The 27,422-nt window shown below is 38.9% G+C and overlaps 1 protein-coding gene across 1 annotated transcript in view; it reads right to left on the bottom strand.

Moving 5' to 3' along the window:
• Window positions 1-426: 426 nt before the first annotated feature.
• Window positions 427-27,422, bottom strand: part of FREM2 (FRAS1 related extracellular matrix 2) — a gene marked incomplete at both ends in the record, with an annotated part of 142,670 nt that continues 115,674 nt past the window's right edge. The window contains 10 exons of the mRNA XM_082337643.1: window positions 427-939; window positions 2,608-2,754; window positions 3,620-3,807; window positions 5,207-5,333; window positions 10,150-10,284; window positions 10,366-10,493; window positions 11,650-11,754; window positions 14,128-14,320; window positions 23,841-24,172; window positions 24,781-24,912. Coding sequence (XP_082193769.1) covers window positions 427-939; window positions 2,608-2,754; window positions 3,620-3,807; window positions 5,207-5,333; window positions 10,150-10,284; window positions 10,366-10,493; window positions 11,650-11,754; window positions 14,128-14,320; window positions 23,841-24,172; window positions 24,781-24,912 — 2,000 coding nt within the window. The remainder of the gene's footprint in view (window positions 940-2,607; window positions 2,755-3,619; window positions 3,808-5,206; window positions 5,334-10,149; window positions 10,285-10,365; window positions 10,494-11,649; window positions 11,755-14,127; window positions 14,321-23,840; window positions 24,173-24,780; window positions 24,913-27,422) is intronic.

The raw sequence follows: 27,422 nt of genomic DNA, 5'->3' as shown, positions 1-27,422 counted from the left end.
CTCAAGAGTGTAAGAATTCCTCTCTCAAGTATTCTGTGTTTCCAAAGAAACAGATTTCCTCTCTTATTGCAGACAGGATATATAGCACCTTTGGACAGTTTCTTCTACTTTTTTGAAATGTCAGAAAATACAAAAACAAAACAAAAATCTCTCCCTTATAATGCAATTCCTTGAATTGCTGCTTAAGATTAGTGCATGATATAGGGACGTCAGGATTACCTTTCGTGCAAAGTGGGAGATTTGGTATGGATTATTCTATTGTTGATAATGGCAGCAAGAGTTCAGGATAAAAAATTTCAAGTACACCTAGAAGCATATGAACTCTTTATTCCTCATGAGTCACCATGATCTGCTGCTAACAAAGTGCAGTTCAAGTTTTTTTTGAGGCACTCTGGAGACTCTGGCTTGAATCCTGCGGTCTTGGAATCAAACCTCCGAACTGTCGCTGGTGTAATTATATGGTAGCATCATTGGTTCATTGCTGCCCGACTCCTTTGTGGCTTCCTTCTTCTCAGAATTTTGTTTCCATTTTAGGAGCAAAATGATGATTGCAATTAAGCAGATGGCAAGGAAAATGGCAGCAGCTCCACCAATGATTGTAACTATGCTGACCCCTGCACTTTGGTTATTCAGTTCCCTGGGGAGAATACCATTGACCGCAGCCTCCCTTTCAGGAGCCTGTTTCTTGCTGGTGCGATCTAGTGCTATGTGCTGTATGTTTGTTCCTCGGTTGTTTTCTACTCCAATGTCTTTTGCAAGTTCTGGGTCCTGCTCAGCTCCCCTCTTCTGACGTCTCTGTGTGGATGCTCCTGGGCTCCCACCACTAAAGAGTGAGTGATACTGGTGCTCCACGCTTCTTTTGCCAATTCCGCGGTTAGCATTCTCTTTTGAACGTACAGTGTAGATTGTATGGACATACCACTCCCTACCCAAAGACACCTAGAAAGACATGATTTTTTGTATTTAAACACATAGATACACCATCTGGACAGCACTATACACAGAGGAAATCAATCACTGTTCTGATTCAATTCCCTGGACAAATACTTTCAAAATCATGCACAGATAACCCCCCACTATGTGCCAATGTGCACCAGAGGAGTTATGTTTTCTGCCAAAATTTTAAGAGCAGGTAGTCTCCATTCCTCTCCACAACCAGACTCTACGGCTGTCAGGTGCAGATGAAGAACCATAGCCATGGCATTTTTTTGGTACTATTAGTATCAATGGCCGTACAAAGAACCTCAGCTGTAGACAGGCCACAGAAGAGCACCTTCCAGGCCCAACCTGCCAGGTGACTAGGCCCTGGCAGTCGCTCTATTTCCATCTTAACATAAGAAAACAATTTTTTACTGTGAAGATGGTTGAACATTGGAACAGGGAGGCTGTGGAGTCTCCATCCTTGGAGATATTAAAAATCCAACTGGACGTGGTCCTGAGCAACCTGCTCTAGGTGACCCTGCTTTAAGCAGGTTGTTGGAACAGACAATCTCCAGAGGTCCCTGACAACCTCAACCATTCTATGATTGTGTGATTCCCTGCAGTCTGTGTGAGATGATGCTGTCTTCCTTGAATTGGTCTTGTCTTTTCTGGATACATAATAAATTTGGCCTCCATAAGATCCAGTAGGATTGTCTGAATACTGTCTTAAAGCTACTGGCTGATAATTTCAGTGGTTGCAGCCAAGTTCTCTTATCGTGAGAAATAATGCATTTTCTATTTTACTCTTGTTTTTCCAAGTCTTTCTCAGGATATACTGTTGTTTCTTCATACTCTCATTCTTTTGACAGAATGAGGATCAAAAATCACTGCATTATTGGAAACGGATTCTTCGTATAAAAAATGAGATTTCACTTTCATGGGGGCAGATTATGAAACCCTTTGTATACCGGCAAGTAGGCTGTTCTCTTAAATATTCCATTGTTTACAATGGGACCTTTAATACTGAAGTGTCCAGGAGTAGGATTAAAGTCTCCTCAATATTTTTTCTACTAATTTATACTCTTGAGTTTTGCATGTAGTTTTGAAAATACTAAAGAGACAAATATTGAAGAGACAATTCCTGGCTGGGTTATATAAATCAAAGGGATCAATGCACACAGCTGAAGGTTTATATTTCATTAAGAAGTAGTTGCACCCTTTAGTTGTCAATTTCTAGACTTTCCAGTGCTTAGATACTTCATAATGTGCAAGGTTGCAAGGAAAGAATTGCACAGAAAATGCTGAGTATCAACTAGATTTTGATGAAGTTCACTATAAATGCTTACGATTCTTTTATTTTTTGTCTTTAACAAGTGAGATGGGAAGCAATAAAACAATGCTTTGTAACAAGAAACTTATCAAGTTCTTAGAATAATTTGTATCATTTCTGGTTAGACTGTGGAATTAAGCAAAAGAAAAGCATAGTATCCCCACAGAAGTCTTTTAGTAAGTGCCCCAAATTTTATATCTAGAAATTTTTGAACATTTATAATCCTGTTTGACTGTCACTGGAATCAGAATAAATCTTTCTATTGGCTTCAATATGACTTACTGTTAACAACACTTCTTGTGCAAGTGTTTCTTTCTTGGTTCAGTACTCTTGCTAATAAGCTACAGAAATCATACCTGAAATAGAGGAGTTGAGTCTACTTTAAATCCATCAGAGCCTGGCTGTTTAACTAACGGAATTGCTTCAGGATCATCTATTGCAAGTTTTGCATTAAAAAGCACATTTCCAAAGCTTGTGGCTTGCGTCTCTGGCTGAGCTTTGTCCTACATGAAGGCAAAAAAAAAGTTTGTAAAACACAGATTCATTCCTTCTAAGAAAAACAGTTCTAATATTTATACGCAATGTATAAATTGTGTAATTTACACATGCTATTTTATACAATCCAGTGTAATATCAACAGAAAAGGCATGAGAAGCAGTTGTGGTTACATTTGACTTGTACTAACTTCTATTTAATCTCTTGCCTGAAGACTTTTTTCTTGAAATACAAGGGGGAAACACTAGAGAATAACCATAGCTACATTTCTAAAATACAAAAGGTACATAAATGTGGTCTGAAATAAAAGTTAGAAGTCTATTTCCCAGTTTAAAGAAGCTACCTTTCATTTCTATTAACAGACATTCATATAAAATAGTTTAGATAATTAGATAATAATCTTAGTTAACTCTCTAAAAGTTGGGCATCAGGTCTGTAGTCATCTAGGCTTCCTCTATAATTATTTTCAGAAGGGAAATCATCTCAGATATTCTAAGCCAGTTTTAGAGGTCTCTCTTTTTCCCTGTTGACTACAGAGGCAACCTGGATGACTAACTTTACATTATACACTAAATTTTGGATGGATAAAGATGAAACAAATTCCAATCCTTAACTTGCATGTCTCCTAAGACTCCCTCTATGGTCAATAAATACAGACAATACAGAGAAAAAGCCAATCTTGGGATTCTAACTTGGGTCAAACTCTAAATGTGGGAAGAAAGGTAAGATACTGTTCATCAGTTCACATTAGCCTGGAGCTCAACTCAAAAATTTGGTGCCATCGAGAACATTTTAAAGAACAGCGGATTTTGGATAAAAAAGTAGTTAGAAAAAAAATACATATGTGCATCCTTCCAGAATTAGAACACTTACCACAATCTTAAACCTGTACAGAAGGGATGGAGAATCAGCAAGGCACCCATATTCAGTGTTGGATGGATTATATTTAGGTACATATCCATCAGCTCCTGTACACAGGAAAACCTTCTCGATGCTACAGTAGAAGGAATCACCCAAATTCTGCACTGGATCCACCATCACCCGACCGTATATGATATCACCTGTAAACAGCGCACACAGTTCACATCCTATTACACTGGAACATTTGGCACAGTACTGAGGCTAAGTTAATAAGCCTAGTCAAGAACCTTAGCGTAGTGCAATGTGACTATATCCAAAGACACCTTGCTACCCAGCTTCCTCTGTAGGGGGGTTGTCAGAGACCCTGATCAGAGTGCACACTCTTCCATGAACTCTGGGACACATAATAGCAGTAGGAGGCCATTTGCTGTGGTTATAACTTGAACCAGTTCAGGGGGTGCTTTAATTCTGGGCCATACTGGGCTCTTAATTCAAAAAGTGACTTAAAGAAACATTATGTACTCTGCACCAGACCAGGGCGTAGGTTTTGGGCTCCTGATAATGCACTTTGTTGAAGAGATGTTCTGTTTTACGTCAGTAGAATCCTGTTCAGGCTGCATAAAAGTTTACTTATACTTGGTCAGACTGGCATATCGTACAACTGAAATGAACATTATGAAAAGTCACAGAGACATTTTCTGAGACTTGGCTCCCTACTGTGTAATTGCATTTCAGTTGTCTGATAATGTTTAAGGTAAGCCATGCTTGCCAGGCCTGTACAAATAACCTGGGCCATTGCTACGCAGGCAACAAAAGTATACTGTGCGCAGTGGTCAGATACATAGGACAGAAAGTGGTTAGGAAGGTTGAGAATCTGGAGAAGGAATGGAGAAATGTCGTGTTGCTTTTTCAACAATTTAGAGCAACTGTAGACTTTGAGAGAGAGAGACTGGGTACCCACTGTTCAAGAGACTGTGCAAATACATCACAAAAGACAGTCATGTATTCACGGTGCTGGCACTCCAATAAATAGGCAAAAGAGGCACAGGAGGAAAGCAGAGGAATGAAGTGACTGCTTAGGTCCACTGACAGATGTATCAGTTGAATCAATCTTCCCACTCCCAGCCTACTCAGTGGAGGCCGGGGGAAGGGAGAAAGCCTTGATGCTGTGCAAGCACTATTCAGTAGTAGCCAGAACATTGGCATGTTATCAGCACTGTTTTAGCCACAGATGCAAAGCATGGTACCATAGTGGCTGCTATTAAGAAAGTTAACTCCATCCCAGTCAGACCCAGGACACTCGCCCACAACAAAAAGACTGTGTAATATTCACTTATCAGCTAGGAATGTTCTTAATATCAGCCAATATTTATAAAGTGCTCAGCTTATAAGAGATGGCACCGGTACTGTAACCCTCAGACATAACAGTTTCAGTGCAGATTGGCCAACATCTCTGATTAAACCTCCAGGTAGGAAAGGCAAATGCAAAAGAACACAAGCAGCAAGCCCAAATCCTTACTCCTGTCTTGTTTTGACTGAAACAGGATCCTGATAGTGTGGAACACATATTAAATGTGCATGATCTGTGCACAATTATACCTTCTGAGAAAGCAACATCACTTTCTTGCCCAAAGCCCATTGAGCCATCGGATAGCCACAGTGCCTTTTTGGAGAGGAGGAACATCTGGGTGTTCAAGCTGAACTCAGCTGCCACTGGGTCGCTGACCTAAAACACAACAGCATAAGGCTCTTCAACAAGTATTCTTTAATGACTCTTAAAATACAGCGTGATCTTCTACCAATGTACATTATTTAACAGCTCTGCATATCTACATGCAATAATACAGTTTAACCCAAAAGATTTCATTGTACTAGGCATATATATTTTACACGCATACAACCTGTGGGTTACCTGCCTCTGTCATATTTGATAGGATTCTAGGTTAGTTTCTTCCCACCACATTTTTCCAAATCTCAGCCAAGGAGGTGCCCAAGGCAACTTACGTGTGGGGGTAACATGAGGAAAATATGTCCCTCAATAACTTCTCTCCCTCTGACTCATCACAGACTGTTTTCTCTGTCCCATTTTTGTTCTTACACCTAAGTCCCACCTCTGCTTCTGATCCTCTGTCAATTATTTTAAAAATACACATTGCTGAGGATTTATTTGCAAGTATTTGCAAGTATCAGTTCTTCTGATATGCTGCAGGATATCCGATCATGCATGTGAAAATGCACCAAACCATTCGAACACCTTTTTATGCTAATATTTATCTTTATATATTTGACATAGTTATCTATGGTTCTTCCTCGATTACATTACAAGAATAAAATAAATCAATACTATCAGCAGCAGTTCTCATTGGGCCATATAACTTAAGTTAGAAGGCAAACTATACAGGGAAAGGCAAACTATATAGGGAAAGGCAAACTAAAAGGGAAAGTATATAGTGAACAGAAGAACTGGGGAGAGCTCAAAGTTCAAAAAGACGCAGTGTACCTGAGGAAACAACATGGAAGATGCACACATTAAAAAAAAAAAAAAAAAAAAAAGAGCAAGAGGCCACTAAACAAATAAAAAAATGCTAACATATATATGTATATTTATTTATATATATGTATATGTGTGTGGAAAGGAAGGAAGGAAACCAGAAAAGAAAACATTCTTGCTGGCTCATGGACAAGGGGCTGATGGAATGAGATATACTAATATCAACAGAAACTACTGCTGCAAGTTATACAGCTGACACATTTATTCTTCTTCAAATCCCTTTTTCACAACAGAGTCCCAAAACTATCAAAGCAACAGGATTTGGCAAGAAGAATGTATAGCTGAAATATTTTTATACACCCACTGCTACTCTTCAGAAAGAGGAACCCTACCCCCATAGCCTTTTCACAGAAATAATAATTTAAAAAAATAATTTCCATTCTCTTGGAATGCTTCCTTCTAAATGCCTGGGATTCAGGCTATTGGATTGCAGTCCCACAGCTTCAAATACCTGACTGGCACAACTGGTTTCCAGCTGTGGTTCTGAAAGAGAATCAAGCATGGCCTCATCAAGCTCTTCCTGGGCAGAGTAAATGTCCACTAAATAGGAAACAAGAAGTGTTTATTCAGGTAAAGGCACTGGAATTCAGCCACACAGTTTACAACAATGGCAAGAGCAATGGCCTGGGTAAATACTATGCATATAGCTATGAATATATCTCTTAGCCATCCTATTTTAAATTACTATTTTTATTTCAGTTTTACATGTAAGTCTCAGTACTACTGCCAGTGGCTGACACATAGCTGTTATTTATGATAGTAGTTTAAATGTAATTATTTTCATGTGCATTTGAGGCATTTTAAACAAGAGGTCTTAAAAAAATAATCTGTGAGGATCTGATGGGTGAGAAGAGTACTGCCAATTTATTCTGTCTGCTTGCCATGCTCATCCACTCTGCATATGGGTGATTTGAGGACAATGCAGATCACTGACGGTAGACATCCCTACCTCCATGGGACCAAAGCCCATGAGATACTTGGTACCTCAAGAAGCAGAGAGCTCTTGAGATTGGTCCATCCCAGGACAGCAAGTATCCTGATTATGGAAGTGCTTCTGTCAGGAAATAGTCATGAGCATTTAAAGAAAGGAGATGCTGAAAGGACTGGGATAAAGCAGAGCTTGGAGGTTGAATGCTGTTCATGTTCAGAAAATCCCAGAGTGAGACAGTGGTAATACAATCCTCAGGCTAACTGCTTCCATCTTCAGGGGCCACAGAGAGAGGAAAAGGGAGATGGGCAGATACATGTTAAAGAAGGAAATGTTGAACCAAATCTCCAGAGGGGAGACACCAAATTTATTGTCTTCCTGATGTTTGATTCTTAAGATGGTCCCTCTCTCATGAACAGTGACAACAATTGTGAAGGAAATTAGAACAAAAAGTTTCCAAGAAAATGAAAAATGTCATATTAAAAAGCCCAAGAAGATAATTCAGTACAGCAGCTGGAGCGCTAGACTAAGAATGAGGAGAAACAACTCCTGTCCTGCCCTATCATTTCATCATTAGACTTTACAGTCAAAGTGATTTTGGTCCAGTTCTGACACCTGCACTCACTGACTTCATAGAATCATAGAATGGTTTGGGTTGGAGGGCACCTTTAAAGATCATCTAGCCCAACCCCCCTGCCATGGGCAGGGACATCTTCCACTAGATTAGGCTGCTAAAAGTCCCATCCAACCTGGCCTTGAACATTTCTAGGGAGGGGACATCCACAACGTCTCTCAGCAACTTGTTCCAGTGTCTCACCATCTTCATTGTAAAAAATTTCTTCCTTATATCTTGTCTAAATCTACCCTCTTTCAGTTGCCCCTTGTCCTGTCACGACAGCCCTTGGTAAAAAGTCTCTCTCTGTCTTTCTTATAAGCCCTCTATATATTGGGAGACTGCAGTAAGGTCTCCTTGGTTCATTCTCCTCTTCAGGCTGAACAACCCCAACTCTCTCAGCCTTTCTTCATAGGAGAGGTGTTCCAGCCTTCTGACCATTTTGTGGCCCTTCTCTGGACCCACTCTAATAGGTCTGTGTCTTTCTTGCACTGGGAACCCCAGGACTGGATGCAGTGGGCTTGTGCAAGGTATCAGGTGTTTCCTAGTCTAAGGACCAGTGTCACTGTCTGACCTTTCATGCTCACTTCTCTGTCTTTTGTTTCTTATTTCTAAAACAATGGATACCAATGCTTATTCAGTTTTGCAGAATGACTAGAAAATCTTAGAGGTAAAGTGCTGCCTACTGGATTTATGGTACTGTACTGCTGCTAATTGCTGCTTTTTTGGGACCTGCTTTAAATCCGCATAGTCGTTTAATCTATGATCAAAGGGAACAATATCGGGGGCCACAGAATTTCCTGATTTCCTTTTTCTATGAGCATCTCAAGAAAAAGAGTTAGTCTTGGTTTGAAAATTGCTGGTGATGGGGGACTAACTGTCCACAGTCCTTGGTGACGCTGACACTGTTGCAATTTTGCACCTTATCCCTATTTTGAATTGATGTACCTGAAACCTGCATATACTGTATTATTAAAGCTTTATCTGATATAATGAGCCCTATAGTATTCATTTATTTATTCCAAGGCAGTTCTTAGTCTTAGTCATAGTTCTTAGTTCTTAGTCATAGGCTTCTTCAAGGTAACAGTTAGGTCTCTCCCTAGGCTACTTTGCCCATTTTGCAATGATTTTTGCAGCTCTTTTTAATTTTCTTTGAATTGTCAACATCTTGTTCATACTAGGACCAGACACAAGCTGTGGCTTAGCATTGCTGTGAATTGCTTTAGAGTTCCTAGAAGCAGATTAGAAATGCCAGACAAAAGCTGAAGTGCTGAACTAGTATAAATACCCCTCACCCTCTCCATTCAAACTTTTTCAAAATGTTTTGCTGGTTAACTCTGAGAAGGCAGGTTTCATGTCAGATCACGTATCATCTCTCTGCTTTGCCAGGACTTAATGCCATATCAGGAATCATCTGTTCTTCCATAGCTGGCATAATGCCAAATGAAAGCATAAAGACTGCATACATTCCCTGTGTACTCTGGCTAATTCAACAGAAAAGTGATTGTGTATCCCTGACTGTTCCAGATCGGATTTATACTGTAAGATGATTTAATAACATACATCTATACTTTTAATGAGCATGAAACCACAGCCACACTGTTCCAGTATTAGTTGTATTGGCTCCAAATAACAAAAATGATGTAACTTCCTCCTTACACATCCCACTGTCACGCTAGCCCTTTTGGTAACACTGTAAACTGGCAGTTTATGTACTGTTAACTATCCAACATGACCCCCAGATTTTTTTCAGTCAATGCTTTCTACAGCAGAGTCCATTTCTCCATATTTTGTTCCCAGCTACACAGCTTTACAGCTGGGCTTTGTGAAAGGTATGCTGTTTGCCTGTTCCTATGTTACCATATGATCCATATTGCTATGGGTGGGATTTGTCTCATTCACTTTTGTGAGTTTTAAAGCTAAGCATTTTACCAGTGTTGGCTATCTACACTTCATCTATAGTCGGTGAAGGAAGTCCTACCTTAGGACTGAATTGAATCTTCCTCTGGACGTCCCGTTTTTAATACCAGAGACCTAGATCTGATCTTTGTGTCAGATGAAAACCTTTTGATAATAGTTTTATATTTTCCTAATTATCTGATAAAACTATCTCATACCAAAGCCAACAGACAAGTAAAGAATTCACAAAGGTTAGTTCATATCACGGTAACTATCCCCCAAACGAATGTCAATGAGCTTCCTATTGGCTACCAAAGATTGGCCATGCATTGAGGACAAAAAACCATTTGTGCTCCTACATCAGCCTTTCCCAGCTGGGTAAAACTGGTTAAATAGCAGGAAAGGAGTATGTGCTATCCCACCAATTTAGGAAATGGTTTATTTATAAGCAAGTCAATTCAGTTTCTAGCGCTATCATTACAAGACCAACAAAGGCAATTTGGGAATCAAACTAAAAAGCAAACATGATGAAGGTATCGTTGGGGTGGTACCTGCTGGAATCGGATATCCAGATCAAATGTGATTGGCTCTCTAGGACTGCAGATCACTGGTAGGCTGTACTCCTGATGTGGAGCAGTGGTACAAGCTATCAGCTTCACAGTGTATGTTCCAGAATAGTCTCGAACCTGAAGAGAGAGAGAGGTGTTCCACCAACATCCTAACTAACAAGCTGGGGCAACAGAAGACAGTGAAGGCTGAGGTTTTACCGCAAAATCTGAAACAAAGCTCCACTGCTGTACTGGCTGGTTGTATGTTGGCTCGCTTCGGATGAGGCCGAGGCTAAATGTCAGGCCTGGGTGATCAGCTGACATAACCATGGAAGTTAGAGATGAAGCTAGAAACATGACAAGAGACAGATTTGTCACCTCTAGTGTTTCCCTGCAAACTCTCAGAGCCTGAAAAACATTCCCAGTAATTCATAAACCATAATGCCATAGTTGATGTTAATATCTTTACAGAGCACTGGGGTTTATTAACTGAAAATCAACCAGAATCAATTACAGTCAACACAGCTGGGGCCCCTTGATTCTTGTTCAAGTGTCTATTAAACAGTTGCTTTTGGGCTAACAACCAGAACTGTATGAAGATTAAATTTAACAGACAGGCAAAACAGTGAGAGTGGCAAAGATCTATAATCCCTCCTGTTTTAAACTTGGAATGTCAGCCCAGGGAACACAAAATAATTTCTTTTAGCAATGCAACTCTTTTGGCTCTGCCTGATAGGCAAAACCTAACATGCTAGAGGATAGCTGATTAAAAGTAGAAGCAATACGAGGGAGTTTTATAGGTTAATAAAACTGAGTTAAACCAGAAGAGACTTCTTAAAATTTTTTTCCCTTCTCATTATTGTTCAGCAGATTTAATTTAGTTAGATAATCTTTTCCATGGCTGGTATTCATGCTCAGATTTATGTCTGTAGACAGAGTCTTACACCTGTGATTATTCTGAAGAAAGGCAGTGGGTTTTAAACAGATTAAGTTTCAGGACCAGGTCCTCAGCAATGACTAACTGAATGGCCGTGAGAATGTTTAATTAACAGAGTAATACAATGCTCATACAAGACCTTTTCTTACTCTCCGCAAAAGGTTTAAATAACCTAGAAAGGCTTCAAGTTAGAAAAGAAATTTTAATGCTAAATTCCTACAGCAACATAAATAAATAGCTAATCATAGCTTTTGGATTAAAACCATATTTATACATCCCTAGTGGACAGAATGGCCTAGATCTTCATCTTTCATAAATCAGGCTCTTGATCAAGTGTAACTGTCTGCTTTCCATCAGACTCATGCATATTTCATTAAATTTGCCAATCTGAATACAGTCATCAATGAGAAGTAAGAAATCCCAAGTAGAGGAAAAATCCTTACTGAAGAGCGCAGTACATAAAAAAATTCAGGTATCAGTAGCAGAAATAAGAAAAATGAATAGTACAAAATTTGGGAGGAGTGTCTTCGTTTTTATAGTACTGCTAAAGTGTAGATTAAGCTTACCAGGATGGGACATCACAAACAGACCATGAAACCGGGCTTCAGTCTTGAAGTTGACAACCAAGCGCCCCTCGTCACTAATACGCATGCTGGTTGGGTACAGGGAACCTGGTAGCAGAAGCCAATTCACAAGGTTTATTCCACTTGCAGACGACAAATAAATCACACTCCTATGAAACACTAGCCCCACTCTTTCATTTTCCCTTGTCATGTCAGTTGTTTGGGAGGCGGCCTGCTGGTACCTTTTGGGTTGACTCAAGATTTTTCTCAAACAAGAATTTACACAGTGGGGCCTGGAGTTTTCACAATGCTTCAGATTTCCAAAGCATGTACAGAACTTCCCTGTAAAGTCATGGTTTTACATGTTATCACGGACCCACACAGCCACTCTGAGGGAAGTCCACAGCACAGTCTGTGCTTGTGTTCAGGCAACAGCATGGTCACCTGCCAGGGGGTTCTAGAGAAGGAAGAATAGTTTTGTTTTCACCAGGTATTCAAGCTGACTCCTACTAATGAAAGCTGCTTCAGAGATACTCTTTATCGGTGCCTCCCTATCTCTTGTCCTAAGGCAGCACCCACCAGCATTTAGTTGTAGCTGTTGGTTGTGGCTTCCATGGCAATCTGCTTGAGGGTTCTTGAATCTGTGAAACTCATTCTGACAGGCTTTGCATTGCTGGCGATTTCTAGCATGAATCTGGCCCAAAACACTGGGCTAATGTTTCCTAATTTCAGGTTACAAGGTCTTGTTTATATGTCAGAAGTAGTTTATTGCTGTAGCTTGCAGCCAAGTCCCTTTTTCTCTAGAGTTCTGCAAAGCTTCAGAGTTCAGGCATTTCCTCCAGTGCTCCCTTACAGAGAGCCAGTGATGTGCCACATTCTGCTTGCCAGGAGCAAGAAGGAAAAAGGAATGTTCCTCCATGAATGTTTCGGAAACATAACACAGTCACTAATGTGAATGTATACCACCTGTACAAAATCACCTGTACCAATCATTTATTGGTACATTAGAAATATGCATATATGTATGAATTACGGCTTTAGAAGACCTTGACTGCTTTACAGTTTTAGGTAGAATTTATGTAGAACAATAATATGTATCCAGAGGTGTGGAAATAAACTGGAAACTTGTTAACCCCTCCCTGCCCAGAAAAACAGCTGGTCATTGTGCAAGGCTGTGGAGTGAGAAAATACTGCCCAAATCAGACTGGGATATGTTGGGGGTCTACCCTCCACTACCTCACTGTGTTTATCATGTGTTTTGTGTTGGCTGTTTTCAAAGGGAGCTGCCAATGTTCAGCATCTCCAAAGGCCTGGCCATCAGCTTCTTAAACAGAGAAATAAAAAATTAAAGCATCAAAGACGGGAAAATGGTGGCATAGATGCGTCACATAACTGCTGAGACTGAGGATTAGATCTGGTTGTTATTCTGTGACTAGTACATCATATGATTTGTGGCATGTGGCTTATTCTTTAGGCACGGCATGACATGTGCTTCATTCTTCATGCACTGTAGATTCCCCTTGCCACTCCTCATTTCCTGCTCTTAACATGAAGACAGAAACTGCGTAGCAATGACTTCTGCAGTTCAGATACAGAGTTTGCAGAAACAAAAAATGGTTTTATGTTCACTGTAGTCCTGAAATAGTGGAAGTGTACATACATAATTATAGCTGGTGCCTGTATTCTACCTTAGGTTGAGATAGATATGGAACACCTGGAGCTTAATGCTGGGAAATACTAATTAAATTTGCATAAATAGAACATAGTGGCATATAGGTGTAACCATACATTTTAATCTTTCACAGACATCTGTATATCACTATTTAAAAAAAAATAAATTCACTTTTTGCAAAGATAACTTCTGTAATGATAGAGTTTGCTTTGTTGACTAATTATAGTCACAAACATTTTTTGACAGTATCTATCACATTTAAAGAATGTTTCACAGTTTACTATTCTAACACATAGGACAGGCTATTATACCTATTATATATTTCTGTATCTTTTGAATGTTTCACAATGTTTTCAAAATATCAAAAGTTTCTGAAACTGTACATTCACGGCCAGAAAAAATGATATCACAGATAATTTTGTTTAATTTCATTTCTATTTAATTTCATTTCAATTTAATTTCATTAAAGTGCAAACATCTTGTGTGGTAACAGAATATGAATACATGATGAACCCTGAGGTTCTGAGTAGAAATAAATGTGTTAATTTTTTCACGTGTACTTCAAACATAACAAGAAAATTATCTTTCTTTGCAATAAAAGAACTGATGTCAACTTTACCTGGTTTTCATACACACCCCAGCAGAGGACTGTGAGTGCTAGGAAATGACAGATTGTTTGCAGCTGATAATAAATGATATAATAATATTTTTTTTTTAGTATTGGAATGATTGAAAAATTATCCTACTGTGTGCAAATTATACTCTTAGTAACAGAACATGAGTTCTATGCAAAGAAATCCAACACCCACCTTGGAGCTCCGCTTCAGGTGGGCTACCGATCCCGTCCTTCCACAGGATGGCAGTGTCATACACAAAAGTCAGCCGGAGCTCTGACTGTAGGTCGAAATGCTGCCAGCCTCCTACACCCACCGGAGAGTGGAAAACATAAGAGACGTACAAGGGGACTCTCAGCGTGACATAGGACTGTACTAGGTTGAGAACCTATAAAATGGAAAATTATTTATTTAGATTAGTGGTCATGAAAGGCAGCATTGCACAGGTAATCCGAATGCAAGAGAACGAGAAGACAGAACTTGAAATAAATATCGTGACTGAATCAAATTCTCTCATTTTGCAAATTACAGATGAAGTGCAAAATACTACATTTCGATGGATTTCAGCTGAGCTTACCTCCCGTCAAGTTCCATCTTTGTATTTCAAACTTAATATGTGTTCTGATAAAACATAAACTGCTCAATTTTGACTCATCATTTTTTTTAGTTTAGTTTTTTTGAGTACATAAAAAACACGGCTACAAATGAAGGTCTTAAAAACTTTTCAAATATCCTTTTGCATTTGAACTATCCTTGAGCCTTAACCAACTCTTGCTTACATTCTTACATTACTATCCTCCAGAAGGTCTTCTGGAAGACCCTGAATTTGCTCAGATGTCATTGCAAGACTGAGTCCTTGGACTGTACTTATTCATCTCTGGAACTATTTCTTCCTTTGTGCATGGATAATAGCTAACATACTGCATGCAAACACACAAATCATACTGTTTGCCACTGTCTGGAAGAACTAAAAATAATATGCAAGTTGATATAGATTTAAAAATAGACCCTTTATGCATATATTGTACAAAACAATAGCACTGTATTTATTATCAGAGAGTTACATATTCTTCATATATATTTTGATGAAAAAAGGCAAGAAGAACAGTGTCAGTAAACTGTTGCCTCTTAAGATGGCTCTTACATGATACATGGATCCAAACCTTTCTGTAGAGATTTTGCATTTATGTTTTGTTACAAATACTTCTTCATTCACATCTCTCTGATTAGAAATGTGCAATCCAGATCCTTGTAGAACATTCTGGATTTTCTTAGAAAGACACGGAAGGAAAGGCATTGAGATCATCTCCCAGTGGGAAACTTTTCAAAGGCATAAATGGTGTTGAACTCTCATTTACTTCCAATAGAAATTCCATATGTAAATTTGTAGATCTGAACATTTCCCTGGAGTGATTACCTTACAGGCTTCTAGAGAGTGTTTTGCACTATTAAAAAACCCCAACATTCAAAGACCTTTACAAGCTGTGTAAAAATCAAACTGTTTCTGGGTTCACCCAGTGACATGCCAGGAGGCTGAATGTCCATTACCTTGCAGCTGTTTTACATTTCCAAATGCCAGACAAAACTTTTAGTAATACTATGAAACCACAAATTTACTGCCTGCACTGACTAAATACTCTGAACTAATTAAGGAGTTCATTATGGCAAATGTTCATAGTTGCCACAACTCACTTGCACGTGTGGCACTCCTTGATCTACACACCACGCTACCAAAACCCTTTCCACTTATATTGTTTGCATTGTTAATTATGCTGTTTAAAATGTGCCAGCATTTAGAAAGTAGACAGTCTGGAAACACACAGTACCATGCAGTAAGGCAGCCTGGTAGATAATATGAGATGCCACAGTTAGAGATTATTTTATATTAATGCTTCTTTGTTGGTTTTACATAAACACAATCAAGAACTATTTGGAACAAAAAAAGGGGTTTCTTCTCTATATGTACTGGATGACAAATTGAAGTTAGACAAAAATATTATTCTTTAGTCTTATTTAAGTTGCAAGTTTATCTTTGGGATACCTGCATGGATATCTGAGCAATTATTTCAGACATGGATTTGCTAAATTGTTCCAAATAACAACACAGAATTCTCACTTCTATCAAAAAAATATAGCTATGATGCAACTCTACAGTGTATCATGGTTTGCCTTTGATTCAGGAGTAACCTTGAACATTTGGTATTTCTTGGAACAGTATCAAGAACTGAACACATTTGGTAGTATAACAAATGCATTGCTATTGAAAAGTCATCCCAGACAAACTATGTTGGCTTTTCTCTGTGTTTTTGCTCTACATCTGCATGTTGTACAGTAAGAATTACACATTGAAGTCAAAGATCTGAAATTCAGTTTGCTTATGAGGAAGAGACAAAGGTACATGGAAGAAGATTTAATATATGTCCTTTATCCTCTTGCAAAAGAAGCATACAAAATGCTCAATGATAATGTAGAGGAGGATTGGAATATCACACAGGGAGAATTTAACGACCTTGAGGACTAGAATAATAGAAGTGAGATGAAATCTTATAGCATAAAGTATAAGGTAATAGAAACTAGTGACAGGGATTTCTGGTAGAAATGAAAGACATTGGCTAGAAACAATAGAGGGGAGAAAAAATGTTGGTATGTGAGTTGATCACATCATAACTATGACCTTCCTACCCTCTCCATGTGATATGATCCTAAGATAAACTGAGTAATGGGGTTGAAATTAGAAGCATGCATGCCATTATACAGAGCACCAGTGAGAGCTTATCTGGGGCAGCTTTGATCATCCGTGCTTGAAAAAGCCTAATTTGCATTGTAGATTGTAGAAAAAGAAATCAACATAATCACAGGAATGGAAAAACTATCTGATGAGAAGAGACTAAAATAGCCGGGTTGTTTCGCCTAGCACAACAAAGGCTGAGAGGGAATAAGAATGCTGTCTATACACGTCAGGAGCTGAACAGTGGAGAAGGGCCACTGATGATGAAAGATGGTGCTGACATGCGAACAAATGGGCATAAGATGGCCATGACCAATATAGTCTAGAAATCAGAAGAATTTCTAGCCCTCAGCGTGGTGGCATTCAACAAGAATAGTGAGGCCATGAAATCCTATTAGTTCTTAGATTAAGTTAACTAGTGTTGGAACCACATTATTTAGAGTTAAGGCAGTGGCCTGGACAAAGTGATCCACAAAACCCCTTCTAGCTCAGTATCTTATGCTACCTCAAGTAAAAAAAAACCCTTCTTTCAAAGTTTTTCTTGATTTTCAAGTAGAAGGTATCATCGCCTCTTCACATACACTGTACATAAAGCAAAGCAATCCATTAATGGGGTTTGTAAGCCACACTTTAGGGTTTTCTTGCATCCATTCAATGGGAGCATAGTGTTAGTGAGCTCAACTCGTTTTGTACTGGTAGAAATCTAGCAGTAGGATCCTTTCTGGGGCAAGTCTGCCTGAAACACTGCTCCTTTGCCATACATTACCACTGCTCTGTGGGAAAATCTGAAACGATGGTGCCAAAGAATTGTCTCCATTTCTAGGACCCTAGAATTTAGAAGGTTCTCTTTAAGCAAAACCCATAAGAGATATCTGGGCAGCAGGGCTGCTTTCCCCAGCTTGGGAATTTATTCATGTACTTGTAAATGCATGTGTGCTTCCATCAGTATAGCTGCCCTCATGTGCGATTCATGGCATGTAGGGAGAGGAAGGAGTTCTTGCTAAACCAGCTGATTGAGTTTTTATGCACACAAACCCTTCTTCAGCCACTCATGGATTTGCAGGTGTGGAGGAAAACCTACAATACTGATAGCCAGAGAATTACTGAATAAATAGTTCTTTCTCTCCTAACAGTAAATTAAAACTTACAAGGCCCTCTCATTTCTTGCTGTAAAGGAAAACGCGATGAGGGAAAAACTATTCTTCAGTAGTCAGAAAAGAAAAATCTCAAGACATGCTATATGAAATACAGAGGACCTTTTTGATATAATAAAAATAAAATAAAAAAGAGGAAATTAGCTGCAGAGGAAAACTGTCAGAGTAAGTGAGCAGACGCCCCCAACAAATGAATTGATGGAATGTGTTACACAGATGGAGGAGTCTTACTTCTTTAGCCCTCTTAATAACGCCGTTTAGGCGAACATGAGAAAACATTCTTTCCATTGAGTTATCTTTATTTCCCAGCACTGCCTGCAAAGCCTATTGAAAGTAGCCAGCTGTTCATATTTTATCTCAATGTGACACCGATGAAACCAAAATGGTAACTTAGAGCTGTGTAAGTGTAGGATCAGCTTAACTGCTATGGAGAGACAGAACAGGTGCATTATGCATCTATGCATCCTATGCACAGGCAATTTTAGCAGTTGTACTCACAAAATTATATTCATTAATGTTAATTTTAAACAATAATAACTGGGTGTGACTTGTGATACCAGGAGAGAAATACAGACTACAGCTACATCTCAGCTGAATTAGAGAAATTGTGTCTAATACTCTGTCACAATGTCAGGTCTGGAGAACCCAAGAAGATAAAAATTGTTCCCAGCAGGGAACAGACTCTTACAGTTAATATCTGAAAAAATCATAATCGTCACAAATCATCCAAATAGCACATCTCAAAATTCACATCTGAGGGAAGAACATGATTTATACTGGGCATTGACACAAGAAGTGGAGTTTCATACATTTTCTTTGTAAGATAAATTATCACAGAGTATAAGGTCTATTTTTGAACACTGACAATTCCCATTTAAGACTTAGGAAATATGAATGGGAGTTTCTATAGGTGTTCTTCTTTTGTTCCCCTTTCTGATACAAACTGTCAAACTTCATTAAGTAAAAAAAAACATAATTAGTTTGAGAATGTGTCATGTAACAAGTGAGAATATTTACAACAAAAAATATTTTCAGTTAAGGCTTTGGGGCATGGACTCTGTTCTTAATTTATATTGTGTTTCATTTATCTGGCTTACATTTCCAGAGGGCAGAACCTGGCAGTGTGTGTGTGTGCACTGTTAGTACTGATAAAATCAGAATTAGAAATTAGAAATAACAGAAGCTCGTGTTTCATGTTGTATATCCCAGTGAAACAAAATTTTCATGAAAATTGTATTTTTGTCCTCCAAATTACCCTAAGCCTCATTTTCTATTGCATTTACTTGCTATGTCTGTGAATTTGAGTCACACAAGCTTAACAATGGGCTTAACAATGTTTACACAATACCAACATGGTATAGCTAAGATTTGGCCCCAAGAAGGCACACAGCCAGGTAGGTCACAGGTGAAATGCAGAGCAGGTTTGTTTAAAGAAGTCTGAATGGAGAGCAGAATGCAATAGAGCCTTGAAATGCCAGCTCCTTGAAAAATTTAACCTGTGACTGTGTTACACAGCTGGTGCATTAACTTTATAGTAGAGTTTTTTCTTCACAGCACTTACTAAATACATGTGTTTGCAGCTGGAGAAAAAAAGGTTTGACTGTTAGTAAGCTTCCATGTCAAGGCAATACAAGTTGCAGGGTTTTCTTAAACTTGACTGATGGTGGCTGAAATGAACATAAAAATCTGAAAATAGACATTTCTGTCTATTGCATTTTACAGCATCTAGTGAGATTTTCAGAAGAGCTGACTTTTCCCCTTAAAGTATGATTTTGGTAAAACTAGAACTAGTAAAGCTAGAAATATACTGTTTCTGTGTAACAAAAAACCTCTGCAAGCTACCTCGTATAAGCTGCGGCAATACATTAGTGATTTTAAAGAGTTTTCACATGGGATTTTCAAACACTCAGTGCCGTAACATGTGTAGCATAAATGTGAACTGAACATGCTGGAATTTTCAGTTTTGGCCAGAAATAACTGTTTTTGTTAGAGAACAGAACAAACTGCTCAGCTGTACTCAATTACAGTAGCTTCAAGGTATCAATCTGTACGTGCAAGTATTTTAATATATGCTCTTCACCTTCTTGTTTCTGTCAAAGACTTACTTAACTAGTTGTTTTTAGTAAAAGTTGTTTGAATGGCAATTTCCTTGCTTCCCTATGACAAGTCTGGCAATGGACTGGAACTAAGGAAAGCAATGTCCACATATAAATACTTGGCCAGAACCACACAGAAGCCTTCTATTCTGGCTACAGCAAACAGTTGTAACAGTAGGAAATGAGATCAAATGATACTTCACACTTTATCAAATAAATCTAGGCCAACACTTCAATATATACTTTATTAAAGGATAGTCACTTTCTTGGTTTTCACTGTTTCATTCTTTAACTTTCTTTCATGAATATCTGTCATTGTTCTAGCACCTGCATCTCGAGAATGTGAGATGTCTGTAGTACTTGACTCTTACAATGTCCCCATGAAGTAAAGTCCAACCTTTATTAACTACCTGAAAATACAGGAAGACAGTCCTCAAGTACATGAGTTCCACATTTTTAAGGCCTATACATATCCAAAGACAGACATTGAATTTTAGGCTGTGACTGTAGGTTGTCCAAAACAAAACTGTTGCTGCTAATCATCAAATCTGACCTTAACTTTAACCAGAACAGAACTATAATCCAAATGAATTAGCTCCGTTTAAAGAGGAGCAGGTCTTTATTTTTAAATATAAGTTCCTTAAGCTGCACATCTAAATCCATACTTAGATACATAAATGCCTGATTTTTCAGATGTGGTGAATATGGGCAGACCCCAGGAACAAAGCATCAAGCTGTATACTGAAAAGAATGCTACATCTAACTCACGCAGGGTTTGCTCATGCACAGAGTAATTGAGAAAGAGAATGGGTCACAAGCAAAAGGCCTCAAAAGAAAAAAGAAAACTAAGACCTTCTCTGTATGTATTATGACAGTTCATGAGTTCATGGGAACTGGCTAAGACAGCTGCAGCCTGCAACAAACCCCAGGAGCACTGCCAGAAGAACTACACCAGCTGCAGGTCTCCCACCTCACTTCTTGCTGACTGAAGGTCATCTTCCCCTACCACAGGAGAAGCTCCCATAAAGTGAGGGTCCCCATCACGCAAGATATTGCTAGTCGCTTTCATGAAATCTCTCTGTCTGAATCAACAGTGCTATCTTTGCTTGACCATACAGGTACTGGAGAGCTAGAATCAAGAAACAGAATTTTGAGCTTAAAGATCTAGCCAAAATATCTAGTAAATTCAAGCTATTAAATTTGCACTGGTAGCAGGATGCGGCAAGAGTGTTTTTGTTATTTATCTGTTCTGTCTGTATAATAGAACTTAAACTTCCTTTGTGTGCTAAAAAAACATGGTGAAAACCATAGCTGCCAGCTTTCCTCTCAGAGAGAAGGATTATTAATTGCTCACTGAAGGAGAAAAAAACAACAATGGTGACAACCACAGAGATAGGGCACTGACTGCCTCCCCTCTCAGCTGGAGGGGGTCATGTGAAGATAAAGACCAAACTTGGAGAAGAATTAAATGGAGGTGGGGGAAACAGGGAGGGCAGTGAAGCGCACACTGGCTGTGGGGCAATGCTTCACTGCTAGAAGTAATTCAGCTTGATATTTCACTTAACATACTGTAACCTTTTAGCCATAACCTACAAGGCACTAAAGGATGACTTCAGCTGCAGTTTTATGGCGCTCATGGCTCGTGTTCATCCCTCTCTCCTTTCAAATGAGGGATCTTACCTAAAGTACATAATGCTTCTGGAGCTTAAGGCAAGTACAGCTCTCTTCCTTGGCCACATTACCATTTATGCATGTCCTCCACAACTGAATATACAGGTTGTTTTCATTGACTAAAATATTGGAATGGTGCTTATTTTCTCCTCTGTTTATATGCATATAGAGATATATAGGTTTTATTTAGACATACATTTGTCTAAACCAGCTATTCAGCCTCTTCTCCAAAGGATGCAAAAGTATTTAAAATGGAAAGGATTCGTACCAGGTCTTCCTTCCTTTTCACTGTGGGAGAAACGGCTTGCATAGGTCACAGGATTGGAGTTACAGCTGCTGGGCAGCTGTGTGTGCTTATGTGCTTGTGATTGTGTTGTGTGGGAAATAAGAACATACGGTTGCATATTGCATTGGCCTAAGGAGATAGTCAAAGGAATGATGAGTTGAAGAAATGAAACCATTCTAAGAACAGTGAAGACTGCTGACATTTTTATCTTGTGGGAATGTGTAACGTTTACATCCCACACTTGCATGCCTTCCCCTTCCCTCTGACAGGTTCATAGTTCCCGTGGAATGTACCTGTAGGAGGATCTGCTTGTAGCATAGGGGCAACCCCCTATGCTAGATGTACCAACAGTGAGCTTCCAACATTAAGGCAGAGACCTTGACCTGGTCTCTGTAACAGACAAGGAACCAGAACTGATGACAGAGCACTGAGATGACATATTCATCAAGGACTTTGTATCTAAGAAGGGCAGAACCTCCATTTTGTTCTGGTCTTACTTTACAGAGTATATAATCTCTAGTTAAAAGGGGCAGAACGTTAGGAAGTTAACCAAGAGCCAAAGAGAGCCTGGTGCAATTTCTTGTCCAGCAAACTGACTGTATGACCACCTGTGGACACCCACAGAGTGAGGTGGACTTTAGACATGCAACCATAAAAAAAAAAAAAAAAAAAAGAGAAAAATCAGCTTATCTGATTAGGTATCTATATGTCCATTGGCACCTATGCTTTTAGTAGTAAAATAGCTTTGTTGTTGCACGTGCCCATAGGTTTCTTTGGGCAACGACACACTTTTCTCATCTGTTAAGGCCTCATGCCATTTGAGACTGACAAAGTAAGAATTTGTGCACATAAGTGTACTGAGGTCTGATAAGCAGATGGGTCCCTGGCAAAATGAACACCTGTTAGAATGCAGAGAAATTATGGCCATTTCACACGGTGGCCTCGTCCTTTCCACAGTGGCTCAACAAGGAAGGCTAGTGAGCCAGGAAAGCGAGTTAGCTTTACCACACAGCTGTGGATGGACTTCTCTGAAATGAGGTACTCCATTTCCAGTCTTTCTTCCAGCCTGTAGGATTACTCCCCAAAAAGACTTTTCTGTGTTATGAAGGATCGATCTTCACAGCTACAGCTTTTGTACTCCAGAGCCTGAGTGGGATCAGACAGGCTTATGTAGTAATTATTCAAGGAAGACCTAGGGATTAACTTCACTGTCACTGCACCAGAAGAAATCCTGCACCCTTTTGCTTCCACATTACTATGGATTTCTAGAAATAATTTTCAAAAGGACACCTGAAGATCTCTGCAATCTGTTTGTTTTAACTCCCCAATCACTTTCATAGGTCTATTCTTCAGCCATTCCATATTGGCAGCTTCTTTTTGCTTCCTGACCAAGGAATTTTCTGCTGGGTAATGCGAGACCACTGTGCTGTCTGCACTGGCGGGTCTTGTTACCCAGTGGGCAAGAGATCAGCAGAGCCAAGCAGCTGGTAGGACATGGCAGTCCATTGTTATCAGCAAGAAGGCTCTTCACAATTCTTGTTAAACTCTTTTTTAAGATACACCACAACTAGTACTAAATAGCCCAGTAGTATCAATGTGCTAAAAGCAATCCTTTAGAAGGCTTTCATTCTAAGAAAAGACTAAGGTGGCTCACTATACAGTAAAAGTGGAATTGGTTTGTCCTAAAATACATCAAAACTGTATTGGGAGAAAATCATAGGAAATTTCATTCAAATGAAATCATTCCCTTAATTTCAATTGGACAAGGATTTCACATATAGGCTATTAGTATTGAATGGATATTGATAGCTTTAAGAAATAAGCTGGCCTTAGAGGAAGTCTATTTCTTGTTAAGAAAAAAAAGAACACTTTTCAACTAAATTAATTCTAAAATCACTTACTAGCATAGACACATTATAAGGGAAACCTTTCATTTTAAGAACACAGTACAAAGTCAAGTTACAGTTTCGTACCTGTCCATCTGTCCCAATGGTGCCTCCACAATCTGTGAGGAGCTCGGACATGTCATAATAGCTAACAAACTCCCATAAACAGGCTTCCAGATTCAGGTTGCGGTAGAAGCGTAAGGTATTGAAGCCTCTAATTATTGGGCTGTATTGATAGGGAATGGTCTCTCCAATCACATCTGGATTTTTGGTAGCATCAGTTAAGAAACCATGGTGGGTCTTCACTTCTGTGTAATCCAACAGGTTGGAGCATTTATGATTTCCAACTCTAGTTCCATCAGGGCTAAGTGTCAGCTCAAAGTTGGAGAGCTCTCTTGTAGAAATAACAGGCAGCATGCCTAAAAAACATTAATTTATAGCACTATCACTAAATTTCAGTGGTCAGAGCTGCTTAATTTAGCCAAAATTTGTCAAACACTAAGCATGCCATGCAGTGCTTCTGCATTTCGTACTTACAGCAATTAATGTACTTTAGAATTCAAAGAAAGTTGATATGCTAAGTGTGTATGAGAATGTTATCCACAATAATTATGTGTTTATACTATGAAATGCCAAACAAAATATTTCTAAATCTCCAACATATTTTTCAATCAGGATTTTTTGTGATTTTTTCAGAAATGCATAGTAATTAAACTGCTTTATATTTTTTTTAATAAATAAATTATTCTCTGGTATATCTCTATGCGTTTCAAAGGAGTTTTACAAAGGATAGGTCTAGCACAACTTACAAAAAATATGCAATTAATCTGAAAACACTTAATCTTCACATCAAAGACTATGTATCAATACACTATCTTATGCACCTTGTTGCAAACTGCACTTGTACATTCATCATATTTTTCTCTGGTCCCACATGTTAAAAGATTAAATAACATGACCAATAAAATAGCTCAAATAACAGCTTGCTGTATGAGTTCTCTCAACTCCACAGCTGATTATATCATACCATCAATATGTGGCATTGTGACTGTCAGTTTGATGAGGTTGGCATAATCAGGATCTTCTGGGCCCGTATAGCGTAATTTGGCAGAGAATGGTTCTGCTCCAACTACTCCTGACATACGAGGTTGACAAAGACCTAATGGAAAAAAGAGAAAGCAACTTTACTTTATGTCCAGAGGAAATAATCTATACTTTCCCTTGCACTATTTTCAGATGCGCTTTTTCCACTGTACAAGTTTCCAAAACAAGGAGAGTTTTCTTGAATGACAGGTAAATGCTTTGAGCCACGTTTACCAGAGGTTTGAACAGGAATTTATGCAAAAGACGATTCAAACAGAAATCATCACTCGATCAACTGGACCACATTTTCAAAACCAGGTGATGATACTGCACCTGTAGATTTTCAGTTGCGTGTGTCAACCATACTTGCAAAGTCAGTGCCAAGTGCCATACTTTCTTACAGAGGTCCTCAGAGGCATACACTTTAATTCCTCCCACCCTCTTAAGCACATACATAGCTTTACGGAAGATACCTGATCAGTGTTCAGTTGGTTTTGGCACTGGATTGGGGTGTGGACTTATATATGCCTTCATAGGACTCTATGAACCTCCTGTTCCATTAGTGATCAAAACATAGTTAGAATAATTGTGTCAAAGGATCTCTAGAAATACTGTGCTCAAAGTAGAGCCAGCTTCAAAGTTAGATCAAGTTGCTCAGGGCCTTGTTCAGTTGAATTTTTAATTTCTCCAAGAAAGGAGAATCTATAACTTATTTTGGCAATCCTTTCCAGGGTTAGCTCAACCTGTTCCACTATTACTCTTGGTTTGTAGGACCAGAAGATTAGGTTTGTAATCATATGATCTGAGATACATGCAACTTCTAGTTGCATAGTTCAATGCAGAAGTGTCTGCATTCTGGCCACAAGAATCATAGCACAGTGTCATGTGATGGCCAAAGGATCACAAGGTACTCTAAGGAAGAAACCAGAAGTGGAAAATCAAAACAGTTCCCTTTGCCTATGTTCTGCTCTTCGCCCATTTCTGAGGGATTACAAGAAAAGAGGAGGCAGAACTCTCCTCTGGGAGAACTTATTGGTTCTGGTGGACTTCATCTGGCTCAACGGCTCCGAGTTGGAAACTTCTGGCATAAGGAAACAAAATTTCTCTTCTGCACATGATAGCTTTTTAGGGGTTGTTTGTTCGTTTGTTTTTCGCAAATGCAAGTAAGATGTGCTAAAGAGGCTAAATACAATTTTTTGCACAATCTGACTTCTTACTTTCGAGAATTTGGTCTATGCACTGGAGGTCAAGCATCCTCGAAGTTCAAAATATTCAGGATTTTGGCAGGGTGCTTTGATCATTACACTTCTTTCAAAATAGCATCTAACAGCTCCCTTTATGTTGTACGCAATCTTCAGTATTGTTGACTTCCACATCACAAGTTAGCTCAGGTACTAGAAGTAATATATGCATGACAATTCAGTCCTGAGCCTGAGCTAATTAGCCCTCCTAATTTGTCAAGAGTAATCCAAATAATGCATTATAACACTAACATAGCCAGTCTGTTTCACATAACTAAACTAGCTCACGCAGCACAAGGTTGTCTGCCTTTAACAAGCACTACACTGCACCTTGTATACAATACCCTTAGATAGAGTCCTCTTTAGGGTGTAGGATTCCTGATAGTGCAAACAAAGGTGACTTGAGCCTACAGTCAAAATCTGGCATAAAGGACAGGGGTAAATAGAAATTCCATTCATTAAGGTCCTTAAAGCCCTAACTTAGTAGAAAATAAAATGTTTAAACTAAAATACCTAGTTGGAAAGGCCAAGGAAATGAAAATGATATTGCAAATGAACAATCACGTAATCTATTATCTACTGTAAGAACTCACAAAACCCAGAAGAATTAATGTAGCTACAAAAGCAGCAGAGATGACACAGAGAATGCAAAATGGCTGCAGAAGGGTAATAAAACACAATGTTTTGTAATTTACCTTGATTGCTGATAATTACTCATTCTCCGTATTATACAATAAATACAAGTATCTATGATTTCTACAACAAAATAGCATACGCTATCAGACTGTACTTGTGTGCATGTCAGTTCTTCATCTCTGCTTTATAACGTTATTCAGTACAAGTTTCATGAAAAGAGTTGGCAGGGCAAAGGAGGTAGACTACAGTAACTGCTGGCTGAGAGAATGCAGCATCAGTTCAGTATTGATTGGATATCAGAGAATCAGAGAGAGACAAAGACAGTGTCAGAGAACGAAGAAGAAGGATGAATATTATGAATACTATATTAGACACCAGTTGCTTTAGTCCTTAGTCAAGGAAGACACTGATTCTCAGGTGGCCAGTGAGGTCTGAATGCCAAATGAAGCTTTTCTTCTGGCTAGGCATTCATAATAGCACTCCCATGTTGGTATTCCAATGTCTAATAGGAACTGAGATTGTACTGCAACATTACTACAGTGGAATTCAAAACCCAACAGAAACCAGGTTTCACTAATTCCAAAGCACATTATATACTGTTCTCCTGAACATACAAGTTTGCTATGTAGATAACTACTTAAAGACGTGGAGAACTAGCAAAGATGAAAACCATTTTCTTTATACAATTCTCTGCTGTGTTAAGAAGAGA

The sequence above is a fragment of the Platalea leucorodia genome (genome assembly GCF_965183815.1).
Source record: "Platalea leucorodia genome assembly, chromosome: 2".
NCBI classification, from domain to species: Eukaryota; Metazoa; Chordata; class Aves; order Pelecaniformes; family Threskiornithidae; genus Platalea; species Platalea leucorodia.
Note: the sequence above shows the minus strand (reverse complement) of the source record. Positions and strands in the feature narration are given on the sequence as shown.